The 27,307-nt window shown below is 37.6% G+C and overlaps 1 protein-coding gene across 1 annotated transcript in view; it reads left to right on the top strand.

Annotated features, from left to right (window-relative positions):
- capn8 (calpain 8) overlaps positions 1–27,307 on the top strand; it is a 74,538-nt gene that overhangs the window by 27,854 nt on the left and 19,377 nt on the right. Inside the window, exons 4-11 of the mRNA XM_028820864.2 lie at positions 531–664; positions 11,871–12,039; positions 16,762–16,845; positions 19,076–19,161; positions 23,007–23,081; positions 23,251–23,411; positions 24,693–24,862; positions 27,200–27,211. Coding sequence (XP_028676697.1) covers positions 531–664; positions 11,871–12,039; positions 16,762–16,845; positions 19,076–19,161; positions 23,007–23,081; positions 23,251–23,411; positions 24,693–24,862; positions 27,200–27,211 — 891 coding nt within the window. The remainder of the gene's footprint in view (positions 1–530; positions 665–11,870; positions 12,040–16,761; positions 16,846–19,075; positions 19,162–23,006; positions 23,082–23,250; positions 23,412–24,692; positions 24,863–27,199; positions 27,212–27,307) is intronic.

Below are 27,307 nucleotides of genomic sequence, written 5' to 3'. Positions count from 1 at the left end.
ATGTATTATTATGACCAAGGTAAAGATTACCTTTATGTAGGAATCCAGAAAAATACAAAGGGTTCATGAACTTTTTCCCCATAAATGTTACTAAAACTCTTTTGAATGATGTTTATATATATACAGTATATATATAGTTTCTCTGATCTTCTAGCATTGCCATATTTTCTCAAATACAGGATTTTATGTGTCTTGATGTACTTTTCATGCTGTTCTGTAGAGACAACTGTTGGCTTTTGGGTGGTGTGGGGTATCTTGTTTGATGGGGAAAATTTGGCTACTGTTAAAGATTAGTGGCACAGAAGAAGTTAAAATGCTGCTTAGCATGCATCATATGAAATGCTTATGTGAATAGTAAATTGACAAATTGCCTTCTTAGGGGTTAAAAATATTGTAAAAGCCATGCCAGTTTTGCTAGTGAATGTTCTCGGAGTGTCCTTTAACCATACTAAATTGTGATCAATCAGTCAAACAATTTTGATGTGATGTGATTTGATGACAGTGTATTTTGTGTAACATTTATTTTTCAGTTCTGGCAGTATGGGGAGTGGGTTGATGTGGTCATTGATGATCGACTACCCACAAGAAATGGAGAACTGTTATTTGTCCACTCTGCTGAAGGAACTGAATTCTGGAGTGCTCTGCTGGAGAAAGCTTATGCTAAGTAAGTACATCTGAAAGGCAGGGCTGTCAGCCTGAAGAACTATGACTAGTTTATGGTAAACAGACTTGCAAAATTAAAGCTGTTCATAGATGTAGCTACATATCTTAAAAACTATCAGAGGTTTACCTCAGAGGAACACAAAGCTAAGGATAGAAAGGATAGGGGAAAGGATAGAAATCAAGTAAAACTAATACATATATTAACCTAATACAACATATCCAAATAATTAATAAACAACATAATATTGCATAAATAACATGCATAAGGAACAAAACCTAAAACAGAACCAATAATACAATATGCAAAATAATATTTAAAAGACAATAAAAAGATTAAATAAACGGAAAAGTACTTGAGCCATAGATGAAACAATGGCTAATACATAAACGTGGACCCAAGCTGTCACCTCCAAAAGAACCTGGGGACTCAAATGGAAACTTCTTAAGGGTAAATTTCACACAAACATTAGAAACGTTTTCTTCATGGAGAACCAAAGACACATAAAATAAGTAGTGTGTTAGAGTGTAGGAAGTTTGGGACCTTTAGATTTCAACCTGATGTTTTTTGGAGAAATTAGATAAATAGGACTGACATGTTTGTAATGCCCAATGAGCTGTACTTGTCTACATTCTTGCAATAATGGTTTTAATGTGTGGGGTTTGTAAATTCTTCTCATGTTTAAGCATTCTAGTTTTATCTTTATTTCAATAATGGCATCTTCTTTAAGCCTAATGCTACTGGGATAGGTTCCAGCTCTCCTGGATGATAAAACATGCTCAGGAAATGGGTGGATATTAGAAGTTTTCTTTATTTAAGGCCTCTGAGTATCCACTGCAGTTTGTGAGTATCCTCAGGTTTGCATCTTGCGTTTAGGTACGTTTGCGTTTAATGTGCGAACCATCTATTGTGAATGTATTAATGTCTGCCTGTCTGTCCGCATGAAACAATTCAGCCACCCATGGACCAATTCTGTTGAGATTTGGCACAGTTATTCTTTAAAGAAATTTGTTGAGACAGTTCAATTTTCTTTTGGAAAGCTGAAACAGATCACACTGCATGAATTTTTAAAATTTTAAAATTTCCCATTGAAAAGTATTGGCAAGTTTACAAACCTGTCCATCTTAAAACAGACAAACATTCAGTGCGATTTCAACTAAGAATTTGTTTACTGTTTCAATTGTACCTCTAGAGTGGTCCTTTTCAGATTGTATATTTTGTATATTTTCTACTTTCACCTGTCAAACAGCTGCTTGGATGCCCATTGCGAGTCATATGACAGGCAGACTGTACGCCCAAACTGCTCAACACAGCAGCATCCTTCTCCTACTGTTTTAGGAAAATGGACTACTAGAATACAAAAAAAGTCACTAGTCTGGAAGTAAACAGAAGAAGAAAGCAATTATGTAAGCATGTATAAGACTCAATTGACAATTATCTGCAGGTTATTATTGTAAAGAACCGATGTTATCAACCTGCAGCTAAATGGCATTTGAACTAATAACATGGGAAAGGTGCACCTGCCTAAACTGATATAAAAAGAGGACGAGTTTAAAAATGGACAATGGCATCGGTAGGTGAGTGGCTACAGTGGCTTAAGCCCCTGATTTTTCAGTCCCAGGGATACGCGTACAAAAGCAGCAAGCCGTTGACCTTCTTGCACGTACAACTGGTATTCTTGTTTTCCAATAAATCTGGTCCTTTCCAAGTTATTACTTACTTACTATATATCATTTTAACAAATTACTGTGTTTTAACTTAACATGGAACTTATTTCAGTTCATCTTCTCCTTTCATAGGCTAATATTGATACTGATTTTATGCTTGTATAGGTCATTTTGTATTAACAGATATTTTTCAACTGCTAATTTATAGTCTGTTGCAGGGTTCTCCTGAGGGACAGATTACCAAATGTTAAATGTTGGGAGGGCCAAGCATAATTCTTAGCTCTCAGAATTTACATGTGAATGAGATAAACAACACTAAATATAATACTGTGTATCACAGGGTGTTTATTGACATTAACATTGAACATTTTATGATTATTATTATTATTATTATTGATATTTTTTATAGATATGATTTGTAATTTACACAGGCACAAAAAAAATCTTACAGATTTACCTTGGAATGCCATTTAACTGAGTAACAATGGTCTGGACTATCAGTATATACAGTGTGTGTATATATATATATATATATATATATATATATATATATATATACATACTGTATTGCTTTTTGTTTGATTTTTATAATTACACTAGCCATGTGCGCCCAACTACGTTGCACGTGTTAAAGTTGTCTGTGAAGGGCTCCCTGTTTAAACGCGACTGCCAGTCGTGAACTGGGCCCTTCATCGCACAGCATTATGATTTTTTATAAGGGAAACAAAATTACAAAACAAAACCCTTGGACACTGATTCGATAGGAACAGCCTACTCGGAATCACTGTCCGAATAGTAATTATGTGGTGGTGGAGGAGCATTTCTGCTTCTCTCCATTCACAGTCCATCTCGTTTTCACGACACTGTCGTTTCCTCTCACGATCTCTTCTCAACCTTTCTCCAGTCTCGCAGGTTGCTTTGTGGCAATCCAAAGAGTAAGGAAGAACTAATGTTTCTTTTTTGAACTCCAAATGTCGACTAATGGAAAATCACAGAAGTGTGTCCGACTTATATACTCTGACTGCCGACTCCAAGAAGCGGGGGAACATTCGATTTGGTCGAAGTGCTGCCAACGACGGTGGATAGAAACAGAAAAAACCACAGTCTCGACAACGAAGGAGGTGTCGACGCCAGATCTAAACACAAAGCATGGTGTCGATGTCAGATCTAAACACAAAGAGTGGTATTGACAGTGTTTGTAAAGAAAAGTAACAACCAAGGCAGTGTCAGGGGAACATAAATTCGTGGACAAACAAAGATCAAGATCCAAATGAAGATTATATATAAAGATTAGTTAATTTAAAGCACAACAATTTGTTTAGTTTGAATGTCTGTGTTTTGAGGTGTGACTAGAGTACTACAGTCTTCAGTAGTATAAGCCTGGAGGAGATTCTGAATGCAATGCCTATGTTTTAGCTGTCTCTCTACTGCCATCTAGTGCTTCTTCTTCTGATTAATTCGCGGACAAACAAAGATCAAGATCCAAATGAAGTTTATATATACAGATTTTATACATTGGATAAAATCACATTTCATTTTAGTTAAAACCAAATACATCCACAGGGTTAGGTGTTAGGGTTAGAAAAAATGTTAAAAAAAAAAAGTTCCCAATATCAGTCAACGCTCCTTCTTTTTTTCTTTATCTCTCTTTTATTTTGTTTGTATATAGCAAGGTTGGTCAACTCCGACCCTGGAGATCCGCAGTGGCTGCAGGATTTTATTCCAACCCAGTTGCTTAATTAGAAGCCAAGCCTCATCAATAACAGATCTTATTTAATTTCATGGCTTGTTAGTGTTTTAACTCAACCATGTCAGTCTATTCTTAAATCATAGATTTTATTTTTTTTCTCTAATGATACATGTATCATCCAAGTTATTTGAGGCCTAAATGAATGAGTAATTTTAAGTTCTTCAATTTCTCTTCAGTTTCCTTCTGAGTACTTAATTAAACCAAATAGTGAATGATGAATACACACAGGTGGAAATGGAGACAAGCTAGATGTAGAAGTGTAGGTTCCTTTTTCATTTGCATCTTATTGTTAATAAGGAGCAGTTAAAACATCGAATACGTCTGTTTAGGACTAACATAAGCAATTAAGGGTTCAAAATCTTAACAAGAGAGAAAATTAAAATGAAGCAGAAAAATGTCACTTGAGCAATAAATTCTTCATCAGCAATAAATAATTTCTCATGAAGCATTTGGGTTGGAACAAAAACCTGAAGCCGCTGCGGCCCTCCAGGACTGATGTTGCTCAGCCCTGATTTAAAGCATGAGAGTCTTAAAGAGCAAATAAACTAAATAAAGTCAATTAGTAGGAAAAACTAGTCGCTAATTAGAATGAAAATCTGTAGCCACTGTGGCTCTCCAGGATTGGAGTTGGCCACCCCTGATATACAGTATGGTACATATTTAACAACCAGTACTACTGCATGTTCGTTTTCAAATTGCACTTTCTTGACTTTGTAAGAGCATTAAAATTAGGTTCATATGAAGTGAGAGCAATTCGTAGACATTGATGGAGGTGGGTGCTTGTAAGGGGGGAATGAGTGTTCGTTTTTATTGTATTCATATGCAATAAGCTTGACTTGCATGTATACATCATACCAAACATTGTTAGAAGAAAAATAGCGAACCTTTTAGTGTTTGGGAGCTGCACCTGGATCAGTTCTATCCAAAATTGTACACATTCCACAGATCAAAGCACCTGTTTCAATTCAGATGATTCTTGCATGCCCATCAGTTCTAATTGCAGGGAAACCTTCATCAAGTGACACAAGCACCTGTTTAGCTTTTGATGCAAACTCTCTTCCCATTTTAATCATTGATTGATTACATCAGTGGGAATATCAAAGCTGTCAGACCTCACAGCAAAGTTTGCCCTTAACTTGTCTAAAAATTCTGTCATTGTGATTGTAATTTGTGCAGATGCTGAGTTATTTATTAAATCACTCAGTGTTGGGAAATAAAGCATTTTTCCTGTAGTTCAATCATTTGAAAACAAGTCCAGTTTCTTTTTAAATCGGTTAAGTTTTTCCAAAAGATCATAGACTGTTTTGTCCTTTCCTTGCAAACCAAGATTAAGTCCATTTAAATGTTGGAAAATGTCATTCAGGAAGAACACTTCTGCCATGAACTTCTTGTCTAGCATTTTGGATATAAATGCCTCTGCTTTTTTAAGATGACACCCGCAGAGAAAAGCAACAAACAATTACCTGAGTTCACAAACCTATTTAAGTGCGTTGCCCTTACTTAGCCATCTAACATGATTATCCACAAGTTAATAATTGTGCTTGGCTGACATATCAGACAGAAGTGTACATTGTTGGCTCAAAGTTGTTCTGATGAAATTGATCATCAACATAAATAACACTTTCCATTGTGTCTTTCAACTCATCACTTAGTTTTGTTTTGATGTATCAGGCAATGTAAAGATTTCATCTGTGGCACAAGTTCAGCCAGGTAGGCTGACAGACCCCATACACTTCCTGTCATTAAAGGGGCACCGTCTGTTACTAGCAGGTTTACTCATTGCAGATCTAGTCTCTTTTCATTAAAATATAAAACAATTTTCTGAAAAATGATTTCTCCTGTTGTCTGTCCCTCCAGTAGAATTAGACTGAGCAAGTCCTCACAAAAGCACTCCTCATGAACCTCACATATATAGAAATAGTTGTGCGATGTCACCGCCATTGGTGGATTCCTCAGCAGCTGGTGACATTACATCAGCCTTTTTCAATTTTTCTAAACGGGTTTCGAAAACATCACTTGCTAGTACTTCAACTCTTCTCATGGTTGTGGTATCAGACATTAGCATTAATCTGAATGGATGAAGTTAGGCTCCTCCATACTTTGTTGTCTGTCACTATCTCTTCTATAGTAGCTAACATGTATTCTTTCCCAGTCTTGGAGACAGTGAATGTTTTTTGTTTTTTCTTTTTTCTGAGAGTCCATGCTATATGGAGGAAGGCTGATGTAGCATTTCTCTGCTCAGAACAGGAAACAGAACCAGGATAGCTTGTCTACTGTCTAGACATTGCACTCTATGTCCACGGATATCTGAAAATTTGTGTCAAGGTTTGAGTGGTTTATATTAAAGTGCCCTTTCAAATTGTATTTTTTGTGACAGCAACAGAGTTGTTTGGATCTTACTCCAATTATTATTAAACTGCCTATTTTTGTTGTCAACTCTTCTCTTTTTTTTAAAGTTGAGAAAGACATATTTGTAGATATTTGCTACCCTAAAAAGTTGTGGAATCTTTGCATCTAGCAAAGCTTTGGGTTGTGCACTTCAGAGGCATCTAAGCCTGGTGTGAAAGCAAGGGGCAGAGCAAAGAGAACAAGCCATTTACTATTCCAGGAATTTAAATTCTGTGTATAGGTGCTCAGAAACAGGTTTATCTGTGGTGATAAATGCATGTTTATGGGCCAGTCGTGGCTGGTGGGCCGCCAGTTGAACAGCCCTACTACTCTATTGGGTATATTTTCACAAATGTTACGTTCAAGAAAATTGAACAACAATTAGTCACAGTTTCTCGACCACTAAGACACATCGATAGATGCTATTTTCACATCACTTGCATTGTAATCTGCTGTGTATGAAATCTATTGATCCACCACCAGATTCTTTGTGCTCCATTTTAACTAAAGTGCATAATTAATTGAGTCTACTAACACATGGAATTGCATTCTGTTATCAGTTGTGACTCAAAAATGTAACATACTGTATCAGTTAACTTAGTTGAAGAACGCACCTGAATTATGCCATTGTCATAAATTGTTTAAACTTGTTTTCTCTTTTACGTCATATACAGTATTCATCTATAATAACTCCTAGGGGGCGGCACGGTGGCGCAGTGGTAGTGGTAGGAACCCAGGAGACCTGGGTTCGCTTCCCGGGTCCTCCCTGCGTGGAGTTTGCATGTTCTCCCCGTGTCTGCGTGGGTTTCCTTCGGGTGCTCCGGTTTCCTCCCACAGTCCAAAGACATGCAGGTTAGGTGTATTGGCGATTCTAAACTGTCCCTAGTGTGTACTTGGTGTGTGTGTGTGTGTGTGCCCTGTGGTGGGCTGGTGCCCTGCCCAGGGTTTGTTTCCTGCCTTGTGTCCTGTGTTGGCTGGGATTGGCTCCAGCAGACCCCCATGACCCTGTAGTTAGGATATAGTAGGTTGGATAATGGATGGATGGATGGATAATTCCTAGGCTACCTAATGTCCAGGTTGCAGCCTCTGTCTTTATTATGGGAGAAACAAGACCTGGTATAATTTGCCTCTGTGTATGCCCTTACGTTTATTAATATAATACTACAGCAGGGTTTTCCAAGTCTTCCACCCTAACGGTGACCTAATGTTCCCAATTTCAAATGCTTCCTTTTCATTGTATTTGAAAAAAAGGAGCTGCATTAACTAAAACTGGAAACATGTATGAATCTTTCTTGTTTGAATAGATACCACAAAGACCACTGTACAGAAGGTCCATGTTAATTGAAGACAAAGCATCAAATATTTGATGTTCTTTTACCAGAGAAAATCAAAGACTTCAGATCAGTGAACAGATGGCCCACACATCTAATCAAACCACCCAGTTGGTAAACATGAGATTTGACGGCACCTTTTGTTCAGTGGATAAATGAAAGCTTTGCATTTGGTTTGTGGGAACCTAAGTGGGCAACAATGTAAAAGCCAACCTGTTTTTGACTTAAAAAAAAAAGGCCGGACTGCTGACAGTTGTCTATGAGTGCACAAGGAGAAAATCATAAAGAGAAAAGAACTGCACCTGAGTATAAGTCATCCTTTAGTACGAGCACGAATAAATGAAAAAGGAGCCCTCTTTTGTGAAGACGTGAGGTAATGGGAAATAGTCAAAAGAACACTGTGTACATATTCATTGGCAACCATGTGATCCGGCTAGCCATTATCTGAACAAATTAAGTTCTGAATTTACTGTATGAGCACTTGGAAGGACAAAAAATCCTCTATTATTTCTGTTTATAGATTTCTTGTCATTTTAATACAATCTAGCCCCACATTTTAATTAAGAAACTGATTGATAAATTCCAGTGAGACCCTAACTAAATAACAGAACACAAACAGTGAATGTTAAAGGCTGTATTTCTGGTGGTCTTAACTTATCTGTTGATTCACTTCAAGGTTGGCTATCTGTCTCCTCTTCTGTTTATCTTATATACAAATGACTGCAGGAGTTCACTCAATTACAGACATATCCTGAAATTTGCAGATGACTCTGTCATTACGAGTCTTTAACAAGATAAGAAGGACAGCTGTGGACCTTTTGTTGTTGAGTTTGTTCAATGGTTGTTCCTTCTCTCAAAATTAATTAAAAGGAGATGGTACAGCACAACAGATATCTTGGGGCAATCATTGATAGCAGGCTAAACTTTGATCTTAGCACAGAATACATTTGTAACAAGGGTGAGACCCAGCTATTCTTTCTTAGGAAACTCAGTTGCTTTATAGTGGACAATACCATAATGAAGTTAGTTTATAAGGCTTTTATTGAATCTGTTGTTACATTTTCTTTTATATGTTGGTTTGGCAATCTCAGCATTGAGAATATATACTATCTTAACAATATTGTGAAAAAATAGCAGTGCAATTATTATTTTGCAGCAGATTTCTGTCACTGAGATGTATTACAAACAAGTAAATTCTGTTAGACAGTAGCCATTCTTTTTTTCCTAAATTTCAACTGTTGCCATCAGGCTGAAGATCTGGATCAGTGTTTCCCAAACTCGGTCCTGTGGACCCCCTGTAACTGCAGGTTTTTGTTCCAACCAGCTTCTGTTTTTAATTGAACTCCTGGGCTAATTAAGTGATGTGTTATTTCCCAAGTTCTGTGTTTAGGGAACAATATAGAAATTAGAACACTGTTTGCTAAAAAAAAATTAAAATGTACCAAGCAGTTATTTAGGAATAATGTATTTTTTTTTTTCTTTTTAACAGTATTTTCATCTTGATTTTCATTCTGCTTTTCTAGGTGTTCTAATTGTTTAATTAATCCATTATTTACTAATTAGTGGGTCTGACTCTAAAGTAGTTGCAGCCTTTGATTTTTCAGTGTTGTTTGCCTGGGTGTCTGCTCTGCTCGTTTTAAATTGTCATTATTAAGATACAACGAAGGGGGAAAAACTGCACAGAAAATGGGCAAAATATAATGAAATCAACAAAAGAGAGTTAAGCATTTAAATCTATAGCAAAAGCAGAAATATTTCTAAATGTCTTGTACATATTAAAATCATGCTGCTATGCTTTTCTGAATGTCGAATAAAAGAAAAAAAAATACCAGCTTATTAAATGAAATCAGTGATATCAGGTGTTGTCACTGATTAGGAATCCGGTTGGAACAAAAACCAGCAGCCACAGGGGGTCCCCAGGACCGGGTTTGGGAAACGCTGATTTAGAACAACAGATTTATGAGTTCTTGTATTTCTAGAGCTATTAGCATTTCTGTTATTTATGGGGATGCAGCTGAATTCTGAGTTTTTATTGTGTACTGGTTAAGTTGAATATGTATACTTAAGATAACTGTCAGTTGCTGTGTTGTTGCTTATTTTCTTATATTTGTGTAAGAGTGTCTTATGCTTTGTACTTTCCTGCTGCAAATTAATTTCTGTCTGAGACAATTAAAGTCTACTGAACCTAACATAACAAGTGTGAGTTGACAGGGAGCTGGAGTCTAACTCAGCAGCATCAGGTACAAGACAAGGAACAACCCTGAATAGCAAGCCAGTCCATTGAAAGGCCCAATTAAACACATCCCTACACAGATCTCTGTAGTATATAGGATGAAAGCCCTAAGGAGACATGTGCCTATAAGACGTGTTCACTTACTTTGTGCCTTTTCATGTTTTGTTGTTTATCAGTATTAAATCAGAGTGAATTTAATTAGACTTTAATGGCACTCATCATCAAAAAAAGACTCTCTACAAATTGATCTACATTTTTTACTATCATTACAAACAAAATAATAAGTATTCACGCCTTTCAAGTAAATATTTAGTAGACCAATGACAGCCTTAAGTCTGTGTGCACAGGTGTTTATCAGCTTTGCATATCTGGACACACAGATCTGGCCTTGGCAATGTTCTTGTATCCATCTGTTACCTTGTCACAAAGTTGTTTGGCATTTTCTTCTGTCTTCACGCTGTAGTCGTTTGCCATGAAACTAACTGACCAGCAGCTGGACCTTCCAGATGCAGGTGTATTTGTGCTAAAATCACTAGGAACGTCTTGAATGCACACAGGTGATCTCCATTTAACTAAATATGTGACTTGTAAAACCAACTGACTGCACTGCTATAATTTAGGCGTATCATAGTAAAGGGGCGAATAATTAGGAAATCAATTACAGTGGAACTTCGGTTCACGAACGTCTCGGTACACGTACAAATTGGTTTACGACCAAAAAGTTTGCCAAACTTTTGCCTCGGTTCACGACCACACACCTCGGTATACAAACAAGCCAGTTTCCCTTTCGGTTTGTACATGTTCAGTCTCTCCCTGTGCATTTCCTGTGCAGCGAGCAAGAGAGCGCGACACACACACACACACACACACAGGCAGCGTGGGAGAGAGAGAGAGAGAGACAGACGTACACACACAGGCAGCACGAGAGAGAGAGAGTGCTGGACTCATAAGGTAGGAAGGCAGTTAAAGAATGCACTCGGCTTGATTTTGTTTTCACTTCTGTTTACAGCGATTGGTTCGTAGCGTGCACTGTTGCAATGTTACTTTTCTTGGTGGTTTATTAAATTACGGATTTTTTCAAATGTTTATTTTTTTCCCTGTGCTTAAAACTCATTTAAAAAAAAAGTGTTTTTAGCCAGCAGTTGGTAGCGCTATAGCGCAAACTATTGCAGTGTTAGTTTTCTCTGTTGTTCAAGGTTTTCTCAGTGTTATTCAATCTTTTACATTTAGTTTACTATTACGCTGTTCATTCTATGGTTTAATTAACTATATTTATGCTTAAAAACTTAAAAATATATATATTTACATACAGTTCTTATGGTCTGGAACGGATTAATTGTATTTACATACAATCCTATGGGGGAAATTGCTTCGGTTCACGACCAAATCGGTTTACGACCAGAGTTTTGGAATGAATTATGGTCGTGAACCGAGGTTCCACTGTATTTTGATTTTAATAATTAAAATAAGTTAGTTTTTATTAGTTTGTTTTCACATTTGCATTTGAATCTTTTTCTGTTGATGAGTGTCAAAAAAGCCTAATTCAATCAACTGTGATTCAATTTGCAAAATAATTAAAGATAAACGTTTCTATGGTGGATGCGTACTTTTTATAGGCGGTATACTCCACTCCACTCAAACAGTGTCCAGGCTAGAATTTGAATCCACTGTGACCCAACAATGCTAATATCACCACCTGTTCAGGTTGCTCAGGGCTTATGGGATCTTTTGCATAAACCACTTCCCTTAGCACCTTTGTGCCTCACAGTCTTACATGGTTGAAACTGAGCTGTCAGTCTCCTCTTAACATTTAACTCTTTCATTTGCCTTGTTACCACAGGCTGAATGGCAGCTATGAAGCACTGAGTGGAGGCTCCACTATTGAAGGTTTTGAGGATTTCACTGGTGGAATTTCAGAGCTGTATATGCTGCACAAAGCACCGCCACACCTCTTTAAAGTCATCTGCAAAGCTCTTTCAGCTGGATCTCTCCTGGGCTGTTCCATTGATGTAAGAATTTCATAACTAAGTAGAACTTTCTTCATGACTGGTAATTAATATGCATAGTTTATATTTCTCCAGGTCTGTATGATATGCACTTTCAAGGTCTTTATTTAAGTCCAAAATGAGTCCACTTCTCTGTAAATCAGTGGCAACTTGACTTGATATTAATTCTTGAGGATGTTTCACCGCTCATCAGTGCCACTTCTATTTCACTTCTTAGATGGGTGGTGAAAAGTTCTCAAGAACACACAATCAGTCCAATTGCTTATGACTTACTGCTAATTGTTGTACAGTGCCATGACCTGGATAACTGAAAATCTTCACAGACATGAAACTCATTTTTTACTTTTGTTCTCTTTTCTGTGTGTTCCTCATCTGCTAATTGTTCTTCTCTTGTTTTTCTTAGAAGATGATGTGTATTTAAAAAAAAAATTAATTCACTAATTTATTGGCTACACAGAGTAAGAGTATTTAGCCTCATGTCTGGTTTGGAGTTGTAAGATATTTTATATATAAACAGATGACCATTCAGTCCATCAGGCTGTTTTGGTCACCTGTGTTGTACAAACACATTCCAGAAATCTGTAAATGTTTTGGATTCGGCTTCATGACTTCATTAAATCACAATGAAGATATCCTCAGTACAAGGATAAAAAGTTATCAAGTCTGCTGAAGTTTTCAGAGCTTCAGACTCATTAAACTTCTCTGTAATTGTGTTGCCCTGAGCTTATAAAAGTCATCGGTTGCCAGGGTACCTCATAGTCCTATGTCATTCTCCCCATCGAAAATTATGGAATTTCCCTAATTACCAAGGCTAGGATCCCTCTTAGAGAAATTACACCTAAGGTGGGACAGATTTATTCATTCATTCATAGCTGAAAGTAAACTGAACTCTCTGCATCTGGCTACTTGTGTTATAGTGGGTGTACTGAAGAGACAGGGCCATGCTGCTTACAGTACTTCCAACCTCACAAGATGATCCACTCCCAGGAAATTTCACTTCCCTCACTGGCTGTGTGCTATTCGGACCATTTGTGATGTGTTTAAGGTACCTGGAGTTACTTGTGTGATTGCCCAGGGTTTTTCCCTGTGCTCCCCAGTTTGCCTTCACAAGGAGGAAGAATGGAGTTTGATGATGAATGTATCAGGACATAGTCATATTTTCAAACTCACAGCTTTATGTTGGAAAACTCATAAGCTAGACACAGATTTTTCATGAAATCTCAAACCCTCTTAATTGAATTCAGGATGGAGGGGACCAGCATCTATCCCAGCAGCACTGAACACATAGAATAGGCAACCCTGAACAGGATGCCAGTCCACCATTGGGCCCACACATAAAAGCATAAGAAATTTGACAAATGAGAGGTGATTATTCATTCCATTCAGCTCTTTTGTTTAGCTGATAGCTAAGCCATCCCAATATCTCATGCAGACACTTCTTAAAGGCTGTCAAGATTTCTGCTTCAGCCTCATTCCTCAGTAGTTTTTTTGTAGATTCTCATAACTCTCTGAGTAAAGAAATGCTTCCTGGCTTCAGTCTTAAGTGCAGTTCCCATTAATTTCCACTGTTCTCCACAAGTATGTGATTCATCTTTAAGTTGAAAGAATTCTGCTGGATTTACTTTATCAATGCCTTTGAGGATATTACAGACCTGCATTAGGTCCCTACACAGTCTCCTCTGTCACAGGACGACATGTCCTTATGGCCTGAGATGCACATGGTTGCTCTCCTTTGCACAGCTTCATGTGCTGCTGTGTATTTCTTGTAACGTGGCGACCAGAACTGCACACAACACTCAAGATGTGGTATCATCATTGCATTATATAGTATGACCATAATTTCTCTTGATTTATACTCAAGTTTTTATGATATAACCTAACAGTTTATTTGCCTTTTTAATTGCTTCTGCACATTGCTTAGGACGGTGATTAAAATATTATGATGAAAATCTAGTGATGTACCCAAAGTCAACATACTTATTTCTCCTATATTTGTGTACAAATATGCAAATATTTACAATAAGGAACTATTAACTTATTATTTACTAATAAGGATGATAGCTGAGTTAATCAGCAAGTTGCCATATTAACTGACCAAATCAATGTTTTTTGCAGCATAATTGTCAATAAAAAGGGATCACAATACACATCTCTCTGCTCGCAATCAATGCAATTCTGTAACTGTTTAACTTGACATCTATAGTGCCATCCTGGGATTAGCTAATGTCATGCGAATGATTATTATGTTGCTGCAGTCCTTTTATTTACATTTGTCAGTGCTGCAAGTGCAGAGCTGACTATAAATGCTTAAGCCCTTGTGTGTGTACTAAATCTGATCAAATTTTAACTGACCAGAAATGACTCCAAGTACCCACTTCTTTACTTCCACTATTTTCCACTTTGCTTATTCCATTACATGATCACAGGAAGGTGTAACTTCCATTGGTAGCAATGAAAAATATAACAGGATCCAGCCCTGGATGGGACACTTGCATGTTTCTGGGCACACACTCACACTCACTTATAACTGGTCAATTTAGAGTTGCATTTGTTTGGGATGGGGAGGAAATTGGTGTACCCACAGAAATATCCAACTGAAGAACATGTAGCTCTTCACAGATGGTGAATAGCTTGCATTTTAAATGTAGATCTTTGGAGCTGTGAGGCAGCACTAAACACTGGGCCACCTGGCTGCCTCAGCCTAAATATCAAGTCAAATATTGTGTTAAAATCCAAAAAATAAAACTTATTCAATGTCTGTTAAATGTACAACTTTGTCCTATTTCAGAGAAAAAAAAATCATCGGACTTAGTAATATTATCTACTTTTAAAAATTCAAATGTAATTTATCTGTTCTCCAGACCTACTTAATATAAATGTAAGCTTGCTCATAGCCAGAGATTATTTCAGTACTAGCAGCAGCAAGGCAAGAATCAGCCTCATACAGGACACTAGACAGTTACAGGGCACACTTATACATGCCATCTTTGTATTGTGAGAGAAACAGCTGAGAAGACCGTGACAGGGCTAGGAGCGGGTAGTGACACTAACGCCTGCACCACCACCTGACAAAATTCAAAAGTCTGTCCGTTAATTTCTGGGAGCACAAAACAGTTTATGTGGGCACAAGCTTGTGATGTGCCAAAAAACAAATCAATTATGAATGGATATTACTAATAAAAATCTTAAACTTATCTATCTATAATATCTTCATGCAAGTTTCAAACAGTGTCAAACTAGATATGCACCCTCATCTCCACCACCACCACCATTTGTGAGAGATGTTTTATCTTAAAGCAGCATTCACTTTGACGTCATTCTGAAATAGAGTAAACGCAAAACCAAATAGAAATCCAAATGTGTGAAATTTCTTGTGTCTCACACAGCTGTTAGAACAGTTCAAATATTGTTTTAAAAGTTTCAAATTATGAAAATTACCTGGAAAATCTATAGTGAAAATATTATTAGGCTGACGCCTTTATCCAAGGCAACTTGCAACATTTGTTTTTCCTTTTAGAGCACAGGCAGGTGAAGTGACTTTTTCATGGTTGCACAGTGTCAGTAGTGGGATTTGAACCCACAGCCTCATGGTTTGAAGTCCTTAACCAATTAGTTATTTAGTTAGTGCTGTATTTGTTAAACAATTAACATCCTCTTTTTGTGATGTTTGAAAGTACACAAAATTTGATTCATTGGTCAGGTGTAAAGACAGGCACTTGCCAATTATGTGATATACAATAATCTTTTGTTATAAATTATACAAGAGCATTTCAGAAATGAGAAATGCCACATCCTTTACTTAAATTCGATTGTAATTTCATTCAGTTACTAAGGGAACTGATAAACCAGCAATACAATCTTTGTTTTGCTGAATTACTTGTAGTTGGTTTTGTGCACTCAACTATATCATAGCTTCATGCAACAGTAGCATATATACAAAAGGAAAACAAAAGAAAATCAACAGTATAATTCCTTTTTATAAGTGGAGGGTGATACAACCGCAGAAAACAATATCCACTTTTTCTGTATCTCAGTTCCCATCTATCTTTATTCTGCTCTCTTCTTTGAGCTTTTCCACTCTTTTTTAAGTTTCAGGTTCAGTAGAGCTCCATATGGAGGTGGTTTTCTAAGCATTTATGGCAGTACAGTGCTTTACACTATTTATTTTTTTTACCCATCTTGCATCTTAGACTCTGTCAGACATAACAACTCCAGTGAAATATACACTCTTGATTTGTGTCAAAAGCTACCGGTTCAGTTACTAATTACATTCAGGTCACCCCTGTTGTTCACTCCTGTGAAAACTGGACCTCTTTGACCAATAGAGGTCCTCGCTGTGTGTGTATCCTGGGTGTTGCACACAAGGAGATACAGATTTGCTGGCAGCTTCAATGGTATTCCAATACCATTACCTGAGATGGATTGTTTCCTTCTCAATAGCCTTCCCTGATTCTTTTCCAAAGGAATTCAGTTCTTCTATAGTTGAAAACATCTTCTTCCAGGCCATCCATGACTTCTTAAAAAACTGGGGCCAAAAATTTGAAATGTACTATGTCATTTTTATTAAAGACTGAAATAACAAAGCATAAGTGTTAACACAAACTAATCTAATATGATCTGAAAGGAAGTATCTAATGAGGACCCAACTGTAGTAGATGCTGCAAGCCCCTTGGGTACATGACATCTTATTATTTCTAAATAAGCTTACACTGTATTTCTTTATAGATCACCAGTGCTCGTGACACTGAAGCTGTAACCTTTCAGAAGTTGGTCAAAGGACATGCATATTCCCTCACGGGTGCAGAGGAGGTAAGGTGGACTTTTGTGATATTTATACTGCATGAATAGTAATAGTAGTAGTATTGTTATAAGTTTATACGTTTATAAAGTGTAGCTTTACAGGGTCATTATTGTCACATGTACGAAATACAGTGAAATTCTTACTTAAACGTGCTAATCCACATTCAATGTCTTTTCATACTCTGCTGCCATGATTAGTGAGCATAATAATCGTATCTCAAAACGTTTGTCTTCCTTCCCTCTAAACTACTGTCTTCCTTATCCGGAAAATCTTAGAATATAACCTTTACTTATAAAATGTCACCTGTCAACGTGACATGAATGTATCTATAAAGAAAATGGTAGCAATTGGAGAAAGTGTTCAGGGTGCAGTGAGAGGCCAATGGCATGTTTGCAAACCAGGTATCTAGGAAAGAACGGATTTCGTGCTAATAATCTGCCTTTAGCAAGAAGAATTGTCATTGTCAGAAATTGTTAATATCTCAAAGCAAAGACACACTTTTATATGTGCAAAGGCAATTAATTTTGGAAACTCTGCAACTTATTAAAAGCCTCTTGAAAAAGCAAGCTGCACTGTCCTACTGTGGAACCTTGGACAGCTCATTATTAACATGACTGATACAAAGTGAAATGAAAATTAATCTTAAAAACACACACATCTCATCTATGATATTAGCATGTTTTTCAAGTGTATTTTTGTCGCTATAAGCAGTCTTTTATTATTAGGGTTATGTTTCTGAAGCTTAAATTTAATTTAGATTTGTTTTTAAAGTTTTTATTTGTTCTTGTTTTTCATTGTTTATGTGACGATTTTTTGGATGCATCACATGATTGTAATCAGCGCGATTTTGACATTAAGGATGTGATGATATAAATATGCTGGCATCTTCGGTATGCACTCTCTCTCTTATTGGATAAAAAGCCACTTCCTAAAGATCTTTAGTGCAGTTAGTTTGAAATACAAGTAAGCCCTAAAATTAGGTTTGGATTCAACTTTGCTTTCAGTTGTTAATTTCACTTCCTGTCTCACTCTTTTGTTCTTGATTGTCAGTTTCTGATCTCCTGAATAACCTCCCCATTCTTACTTTTTGCCTTTTCTGACTTTGTTATTTTTTATTTTGCATCTCCTGATTTCTTTGACTGCTCACAGTAATCCTTGTGACTCTGTACCTTAACATCATTGTTAATTTATATACCACTATTTGGGGAGTATCATCCTAAAGCCCTTTACATGTGCTGTAGTAAATAAATGTAAATATTCACAGACTTGTAGTTCAGGTATGTTACTTGATCAGGGTTTTATGCTGAGACCCGTATTGCAATGCCAAGTGGACTAATTGCTGCCCTCTGGCACAAGCCTAGAATTTCTTTATTGTAATAAACAAGAAAACATTTCAGATCAGTTTAGATAGAAGCATGATGGACAGTTGTAGATTGTAGTTGGTTTGTATGAATTCAAATACAACAGACATGCAAATCACATAAAATTAAGAATAATGTCAATTCAGGCAGAAATCTGCAAAAGGAAGAGAACAAATGCAGCGAATTCAGAAAGTATTTACACCCCTTCACTTTCTGCACACTTTACTGTGATGTAGATTTAATTTTAAATGGATACAATTGCCATTTTTGCCCATCAATCTTCACTCAACCCATATGTGAATTTCCCATTGGGATTAATAAAGTATCTATCTATCTATCTATCTATCTATCTATCTATCTATCTATCTATCTATCTATCTATCTATCTATCTATCTATCTAGTGAAATCATTTTTTCAGACAGGTTTACAAATGTATTAAAAAAACAAATCATTGTAACATTTGAACCTAATAAGAAATATGTGAAAAGATACCTCTGAAACTGCTCTGACTAAAATGTTGCTTTGCTTTGCCCACACATTAGTCCTACACGTACCCTTTCAACTAGACTAACAAAGAGGCCGGAAATGGGTTAAGTACTGCATAATTTTGTACATATTAAGAATAATGATTGTACAAGTATGTACTAAAAATTAAACCTATTGTTATCAGTAATAATGAAGCATAATTGAAATGACAGGGTAACATTTAACAAAGCCCACAGATCTTCCTAGCAAAATCCAAAATTCAAAATAAAATTTGAAGGCATTGGTTATCAAATAATGTTGACTCAAAGTAAGAGGTTTTGAACACCTCTTGGCTGGTAGATTAGAGTATAAGTGTACTAAAAATGCATCCTGCTCTTTCTATGTTAAAAGGTTAGCTACCGAAGTGGAAAAGAAAAAATTGTTCGAATTAGAAACCCCTGGGGTCAAGTGGAATGGACAGGAGCCTGGAGTGACAAGTAAGTCCAGAACAGCCTGTATGAACAGCTACAAGTGTGATAAGAAATATTTCATTTTATTAAAATGTCTTTTTGGTTAAGATGTAAGAAATGTTACAAACACAAGCACAAAGTATATTTTATCTTAAAAAATATATATGTCTATATGTGTACAGTATATCCAGATAGAAGCGTAAATAAAATTCACATTTTTGTTGCATAAATGAACAGTAAATGCTAGAACCTAAATCTCAATTTGATAGTTAATAAAACTATCCATTGATCAATTGATAACCCTTCCCGATGTGAAGCAGGCACCCATTGCTTCTATCTGTTCTTTGGATTTTTGCCAGCGTTGCACCAAACAGACATCTGCCTCTTTTCTTCAGCTTTTTAAAGCAGATTTCATTTTTCCAGGTTTCATTTTTAAAATCAATTCCTACTTCTATCTGAAATTTCTAGTGTAATTTAAATATAATAGTTGGTAACTTGGGCCTCCTGATATACAGTACATACTGTATGTAACCTGCAATATCTGGTAATAAAGAGTCACAGACAGAGTGGGCAACTCTTTTTTAACTGGTCACCAAGAAGAGCACCTTAATGGACAACCTTCCATCCATCCATCCATTTTCCAACCCGCTGAATCCGAACACAGGGTCACGGGGGTCTGCTGGAGCCAATCCCAGCCAACACAGGGCACAAGGCAGGAACCAATCCCGGGCAGGGTGCCAACCCACCGCAGGACACACACAAACACACCCACACACCAAGCACACACTAGGGCCAATTTAGAATCGCCAATCCACCTAACCTGCATGTCTTTGGACTGTGGGGGCGCCCGGAGGAAACCCACGCAGACACGGGGAGAACATGCAAACTCCACGCAGGGAGGACCCGGGAAGCGAACCCAGGTCCCCAGGTCTCCCAACTGCGAGGCAGCAGCACTACCCACTGCGCCACCGTGCCGCCCATGGACAACCTTATGCATCAATTAATACCCAAAAGTTTGGATTTTTCCTCACTCAGAATATGATAACAAATCCAACATAAGAGTTCCTCCTTCTGTTTAAAACTTCATGCAGCAGGCTGTGCAGCAGGATCCTGCACATTTCCCTTCCCAAAAGCACAGTCCAGAGGAAAAGGGTTAAGCACCACTTTACTCCATAGGGGAAAGTTGAAGACACACTGTCTGGTATGGCAACTGCAACATATCCGACCGCAAGCGCCTGCAAAGGATAGTGAAGACAGCAGAGAACATTATTGGGGTGTCTCTCCCTTCACTACAGGACATATTTTACAAATGCAGTGTCCGCAAGGCCTGCAGCAGTTGTGCAGGACCCCTTACACCCCTCACATGGACTTTTCACAGTTCTGCCATCCAAGAGAAGATACTGCAGCATCAGAGCCAGATCTGCCAGGCTACAGGAGAGTTTTTACCCCCAAGCTGTTAGACTCCTTAACACCAGGCTGCCCCCTGGGACCTTCCACACGGCCTCAACCACCTCTAAAAACAGAACTTTTATACATGTGAGCCACTGTCCTGCAAAGACGAGTGTGCAGGTAGAAAAGAACTGAAAATCTCCAACTGACCTTTAAGTATTTTGACACTCTTGTTATCCTTCTGCTGTGAAACATTCTGACCTGTCATTGTTTACATGTCTTAAACAACTACTATCATACACTGATCATTTTAAATTTAAATTTAAATTTTAATTCTATTTTTAAATTATTATTCGCACATCATGTTGTTACACTGTGGACCCTGAGCTTCACAATGTGGTCTATCTGTATACTTGTATATGGTTGAGATGACAATAAAGTTCACTTTGACTTTGACTTTGGTGTTGCATAATCTGTCCTCAGTGACGAATTAAGGCTAAAAAGACAAAGAAACCATACAGTACATAACAAGAGTGCATTCATCTGGTTATTGAAAAAGGCTAACTGATCACTAATCCCTCAGCAGATTAAACACTATAGACACTACAAGGAACAGCAAGATAACAAGAGGCCAATGATGAAAACACAAAGCGAGCTCTGCTTACAAATATACCAGAAAAGTCTCTCCATGGGACCTGAAAAACCACTAGAAAAAAGGGCAGTTACTAGCTAAAAATCAAAAAATAAAAAGACTAAGAATCATTACTACTTTGTACTAGTGGTTCTAAGGCAAACGGTGTATCCAAAGATGCTTAGTTCTTTGAACAAGAACTAAAAAGAAAAACCACTTGTAACATTTTGTTATCTTTAAGACAGAGAACTAATCAGTTCATGTTTGATGTTTGTTTTATTGTACATGAATAAGGACTTCTGTAATCCTAATAACATACTGTAATGTTGTAACAGCCGACCCCTTACCCAGCTGGCAGCCACACTACCAGGACCTGTGGCCTGGATGAATTACTGAGAAAACCTACCTATACCAAGCCGTACCTCTGACAAATAATATTTTCCCCTCAATCGACGGTTAAACACAAGCAAACAAAAGCAGATATGTAAAATAAGTGTATAAATATATTAAATAAAACACAATAATACATATACCCAACGTAGAATATATCAGTATATGTATATCCCTCCACCAAAGCAGCAAAGTGAAAACACCACATATACAATAACAAAACCTCCCTTGCCCCTGCAAATGTATAACAAACACAAAACACAAATAATAGCCATGGATGAGTACTGAATGACAATGAACGTAAAATTGAGTCTGGGTAAATCACTGTCCAGAATACGGATGACTGATCAAAAATGGTTGTGTTTGAATCTCCAGAATAAAAATGGAACAATCTCACCGTGCTTCCTCTGCGAATGGTGGATGATAATGTCCAACCCCGGGGTATCTGGTGATGACTGTGTTGTAAAGATTCCGGCAGAATGAGACGTAAAATGGGAACAAGGCGTGATGTAAATAACTGCAGAAAAATGATGATCTGTTGTCGGTAGTGAAATCTCCATCTCTCTCCTTCCTCCTCTTTCCCTCCTGATCATTTAAATAATGAAGAGCCGGATGTAACTGAAAAACCTCCAGTACTGATGTGTCCAGGGGTCGCTGCATACACGAAATCCTTCGTTTCTCATTATGGGGACGACATTTAAACAGACACATATTACTTTAAACGGGGTGCTGTGACAAGACATGACTGGGTGCAAACACTATAAACAACAATACCTATGTGGCCCCGCTACATTGTGACAGTCCTAAACCTATTTAATCCAATTCAAGGTTGTGAGGGGCAGGAGTCTTTCCTGACGGCATCACAAAGCAGCTGTGGTCAGTGAGCCATTCCTTCACTGAGCTCATGTTCTTGATTAATTGTCTAATTCTATTCCAGCTAGGTGTTTGGGTTATTCTTGAAGGATTAGTCTAAAATCCAAAGGTCCCCTGTAACAATAATGAAAGTGATAAGCATATTTAATGCAAAGATCTTGCCCAAATACACAAATTTACAATCGGGGACTTTCAACACGATTGGCCATGATGCATTGTAATTTCAAAGTTACTGCTGGAGCAAACGTGTTTTGTTTTTAGGATTAATCTTCAGTGTCAAAAGCTTTTTGAAAGTCTCAATTGCACATTGTATGCTTTGCTGTTGCCTGCTACTTCAGTTGCCTATTCATGTTTTTATGGAAGTATTCTTTTCTGACTCTAATGTCAGCTGTCACTCTCAATTTTGTATTATGAATTTATTCACTGATTACTGTGATTCATTTTATTTCCCTTTTTTGTATTTTACAGTATTGCCATAGCTATTTGTTTTTGAAAAGTGAATGTTAACTTCACTGGATTGTTCCTATTCACATACTGTACAAGCTTCTGCTGTAGTTGTAAGGCTAATATTTTGGATGATTTTATTTAGTGCTCCAGAGTGGAATTATGTTACTCCAGAGGAAAAATCAAAACTGGACTGCAAAGCAGAAGATGGCGAATTTTGGTAAGTCAATCATACTTAAATAATTTACACCGTTTATTATACACTCTGAGATTGTTTGCCTCTAACTTGTTTCATGCAGTTAGTAAATATTTTAAGCAAAGAGAAAATGATGTACAACTGAAAACAACTTGCTATTTATTTTATTCAAAAAATCTGTTTTGATTTGCAGGATGTCCTACTCAGATTTTCTGACACATTATTCAAAACTGGAGATCTGCAACCTTTCTCCTGATACCCTGTCTGATGACAGCCTCCACAAATGGACCATGGCTGTTTTTGAGGGGAACTGGCGAGTAGGCTCCACTGCAGGAGGGTGCATAAACAGCCCAGGTATTTCATTTAATGTTTTCTATAATTGAACTTGGAATAAACAGTAAAAAAAAAAACTTTAACCTTGTGATATTATACATTGTGAGGTTGGTAGCTTCTGGAACTTGGAATTTTACAGGATAAGTAAAAGCTTTTGCAGACAAGTTACCTGTAGTTGTTTATAAAAATACCACATATTAAAAATGAACAATTAAAATATTGTTTTTGTGGCCACCAGGGGGCACTCCAGCTCTGCAAACACAAGTCACAGCAAACAGGATTTTTTACGTGGGAAAACCTTCCAATAAGTGTTTCCCACCACAGCCACAGTTACAAAGCACAATGACAATAAAGCACTCTGTATCTTTCTATCTTCTCTTCCTCTACCTCCTCCGCTCCTCCTGGCAACTTTCATCCTTCTTCCTCCTGACTCTGGCTCCCTGAGTTGAGGCAGCAGGCTTCTTTTATGCAATGCCTGGGAGTACTTCCAGTATCCCAAAAGACTGGCACAGGAACACTTCCAGGTGAGGTTGGAGCCCAACAAAGTAGGGCTCCCCAGTTCCCACAACACCCATGGAACCCAGCACAGCTGAGCTGAAGACCTCAAACTCCCATGATGCTCTGTGAGACTATGGGGCACCGCTGCAACTCATGGGAGACTGCCATCTATCGATCTGGGGAAGGTAATGCCCTGTGCATGCTCTCTGCCCCGGCCCTACCATTTTGAAGGCACCACAGTTCATTTGTCCAGCAAGGAGGATTAGCTTCACAGGTACACAGATACATTGTGGAAAGGTAGTTCCACTTACATCACCACCTTATCAGCACCTTAAAACCAAACAAGTTTTCAAGTGTCAACTGATAAACTGGCAAACATGAGCACCGCAAAAAATGCACATGCAAAAATTTAAGGAAAAAAACAAACTTGAAATGGAAGTTGTTCTGCTTTTATTGTTCTTAAAGTAAGCTAACTAATCTTAAATACAAATTTCTTGTCAAGTCGATAACTCTTACAATAAGGAAAGCAAGATTTAATGGTTTGATATAAAATTTTCACTTGCTTAGATTTCATTTTTTTGGGGGCATTAGTGATATATACAAAGCCTGCGTATGTACAAAAATGTAAGCATCTCATGACTGTATGTTTTTAGCTAATAGTTCTTACCTCACTTTTTTCACTAAGTCAGTCATAATATGTGAAGTTATTGAATATAAAAACACTAATTTATTAAGTATTAGCCAACAGCTTTTCACATCTCTGGTTGGAAGCTGTAATCAAATAAGTAACATGTCTTTCTACAGCCACCTTCTGCTCCAACCCCCAGTTTACCTTCAAACTCGATGAAGAAGATGATGAACACTATGACAATGTGAGCGGATGCAGTTTTCTGCTTGGTCTCATGCAAAAAAACACCAGAAAGGAGAAGAGATTTGGACGGGATCTGAACACCATTGGATTTGCAATCTACAAGGTTTCTTTAAGTTCTTACCTTTGCTAATGAGTGCAAAATGTGTTGGAATTTCTGTCAATTTAAGAAAGGAATTATATTGACTATATAGTCTGTAAGCATGATCTCTCATGATTTTTTGGGAACGTATAGAATTCCTTTGCTGGTTGTGATTTGAGGGACTTCAGGCATTATTATACAAACAAGAGAAATGTCAGAATCATTTCTCTTCATTGCTCTATTTACAAATCTATTAAGATTCTCAGAGCAGCAATTAAAGCAAGGCTCCCATTTAGATGATCTTTTGAACATCCAGCTTGCTGTGACATGAAGGAATATTCAGGTTAATTGTTCGCTATAAAATGCAAAGCTAAACAGCATAAAGAACATTCACCCAAATGACAAATAGATATAACTACTAAAGAAGTCAATTTTGCTCAATTTAAAATAACGTAATGCAGTATGTTCTGTTATTGGGTGTGATGGGCAGCTCAGTCACTGTCTGTATGGAGTAAGCACTTTCTTCCTGGGCTTTTGTGATTTTCACTGATTGCCTCCCACTGTCCTGCCAAGATGGACTTGGCTGGCCACGAAGGCGACAAAGTAAATAGGACCAGGAGATGAAATCTTAGTCAAAGGAAAGGCAGGGGTTAAAATAGGAAGGACAGCAGAACGTTCATCCAAATTAATATGTGAATTGAAATTCAAAGTCAGACCACTTAGACAGAAAGTTGTTAACACAAAATCTGGGAGTGCCCACTAAAGTGTTTGACAGATATCTGCACCTTGGACAACTGAATGATATGTGACATTGCGTTAGGTTTTTCAAGTCAGGTACCTTGACATCCAGGAGGCTGAGACATGGCAATGTAGTCGGCAAAATGGTAGTGCCCATAACATAAATAAATGGTGTTGTGATATAACAATAAAATAAAATATCAAGTCTTAAAACAAAATGGAGGAATAAAACAAAAGTCACACTAAAATGAGCAGTTTTCAAAACCAAAGGAAACTTTGAAGAAATTTAAAAGAAATATTTCTAAGCCTAAAGACGTTTTTTTTTTGGCAACATCGTAACCCCACACAGCCCAAAGGCTCACTGGGTACAAAAAGGTACAGAGAGGAGGTGCAGCAGTTAACGGACTGGTGTAAAGCCAATAACCTGTCTCTGAATGTAGACAAAACAAAGGAGATGATCGTTGACTTTAGGAAGACTAAGAGTGACCATCTGCCACTGAACATTGACAGCTCAACTGTGGAGGTCATCAATAGCACCAAATTCCTAAGTGTCCACCTGGCAGAGAACCTCACCTGGTCCCACAACACCAGCTCTTTAGCCAAGAAAGCCCAGCAGCGGCTCTACTTCCTGCGTAGGCTGAGGAAAGCCCATCTTCACCAGCTATTCTAACAACATTCTACAGAGGAGCCATAGAGAGCATCCTGAGCAACTGCATCACTGTCTGGTTTGGAAATTGCACGGTCAGGGATCGCAAAGCCCTACAACAGATAGTGAAGACAGCTGAGAAGATCATCGGTGTCTCTCTTCCCTCCATCATGGACATTTACACCACACGCTGCATTTGCAAAGCAACCAGCATTGTGAATGATCCAACACACCCTTCACATTCACTGTTTACACTCCTACCATTGAGAAAAAGGTACCGAAGCATTTGGGCCCTCACCACCAGAATGTGTAACAGTTTCTTCCCCCATGCAGTCAGACTCCTGAACACTCGTGGACTGGACTGATATCCGATATATGTGTTCTGTTCTTCAGTGTTGCACATGGTTGCACATTTGACTCACATGCACCTTGTTATATATTATGTGTCTTTATGTTATGTGTCATGGATTCTTCGTTGTCCTGTGTTTTATGTAGCACCATGGTCCTGGAGGAACGTTGTTTTGTTTCACTGTATGCTGTACTACAGGATATGGATGAAATGACAATAAATACTCTTGAATCTTGAAATGTCAGGCTAATTGGTGGGTCTAAACTGCCGCTCTGCAGGTGCATACAGTATGTGTCCCATGAGGGGCTTGCATCTCACCCAGTTCTGATTTCTGTCTTTTGCTTAATGCAATCAGATTAAACTTTATCTTTCCATGACTCTTCTGAAGAACAAATGCAAAAGTCTATTTTTAATTTAGCCTCTTTCATTTAAACTTCTTAGTTTGTGTTATTTTGAATGTGTTTTAGGGTCTCTCGTGTGCAACTGTGGTATGTTCTTCTCCTGTGTATTGTACCTTGTTCATCCATTTTGATTATTTTTTAATAAGCACTAATAAAATTCGTGTGTGTAATGAAGTTATGTCACGTTATCACCATGTTAACAACTTTTCTTTTTTTTTTATTTCCAGGTTCCTGAGAAGGTAATGTAAAGAAGGGTGGATTTTAAAAATGGTCAGTTCATTTTAATTCATTTAGACTGAACCTGTGAGGTTATTTTGGTAAGGTATCATATGTTA

This window comes from Erpetoichthys calabaricus, chromosome 15 (assembly GCF_900747795.2).
Source record: "Erpetoichthys calabaricus chromosome 15, fErpCal1.3, whole genome shotgun sequence".
Lineage (NCBI taxonomy): Eukaryota > Metazoa > Chordata > Cladistia > Polypteriformes > Polypteridae > Erpetoichthys > Erpetoichthys calabaricus.
The sequence above is the reverse complement of the archived record's forward strand: the minus strand, read 5'-3'. Positions and strand labels throughout refer to the sequence as shown.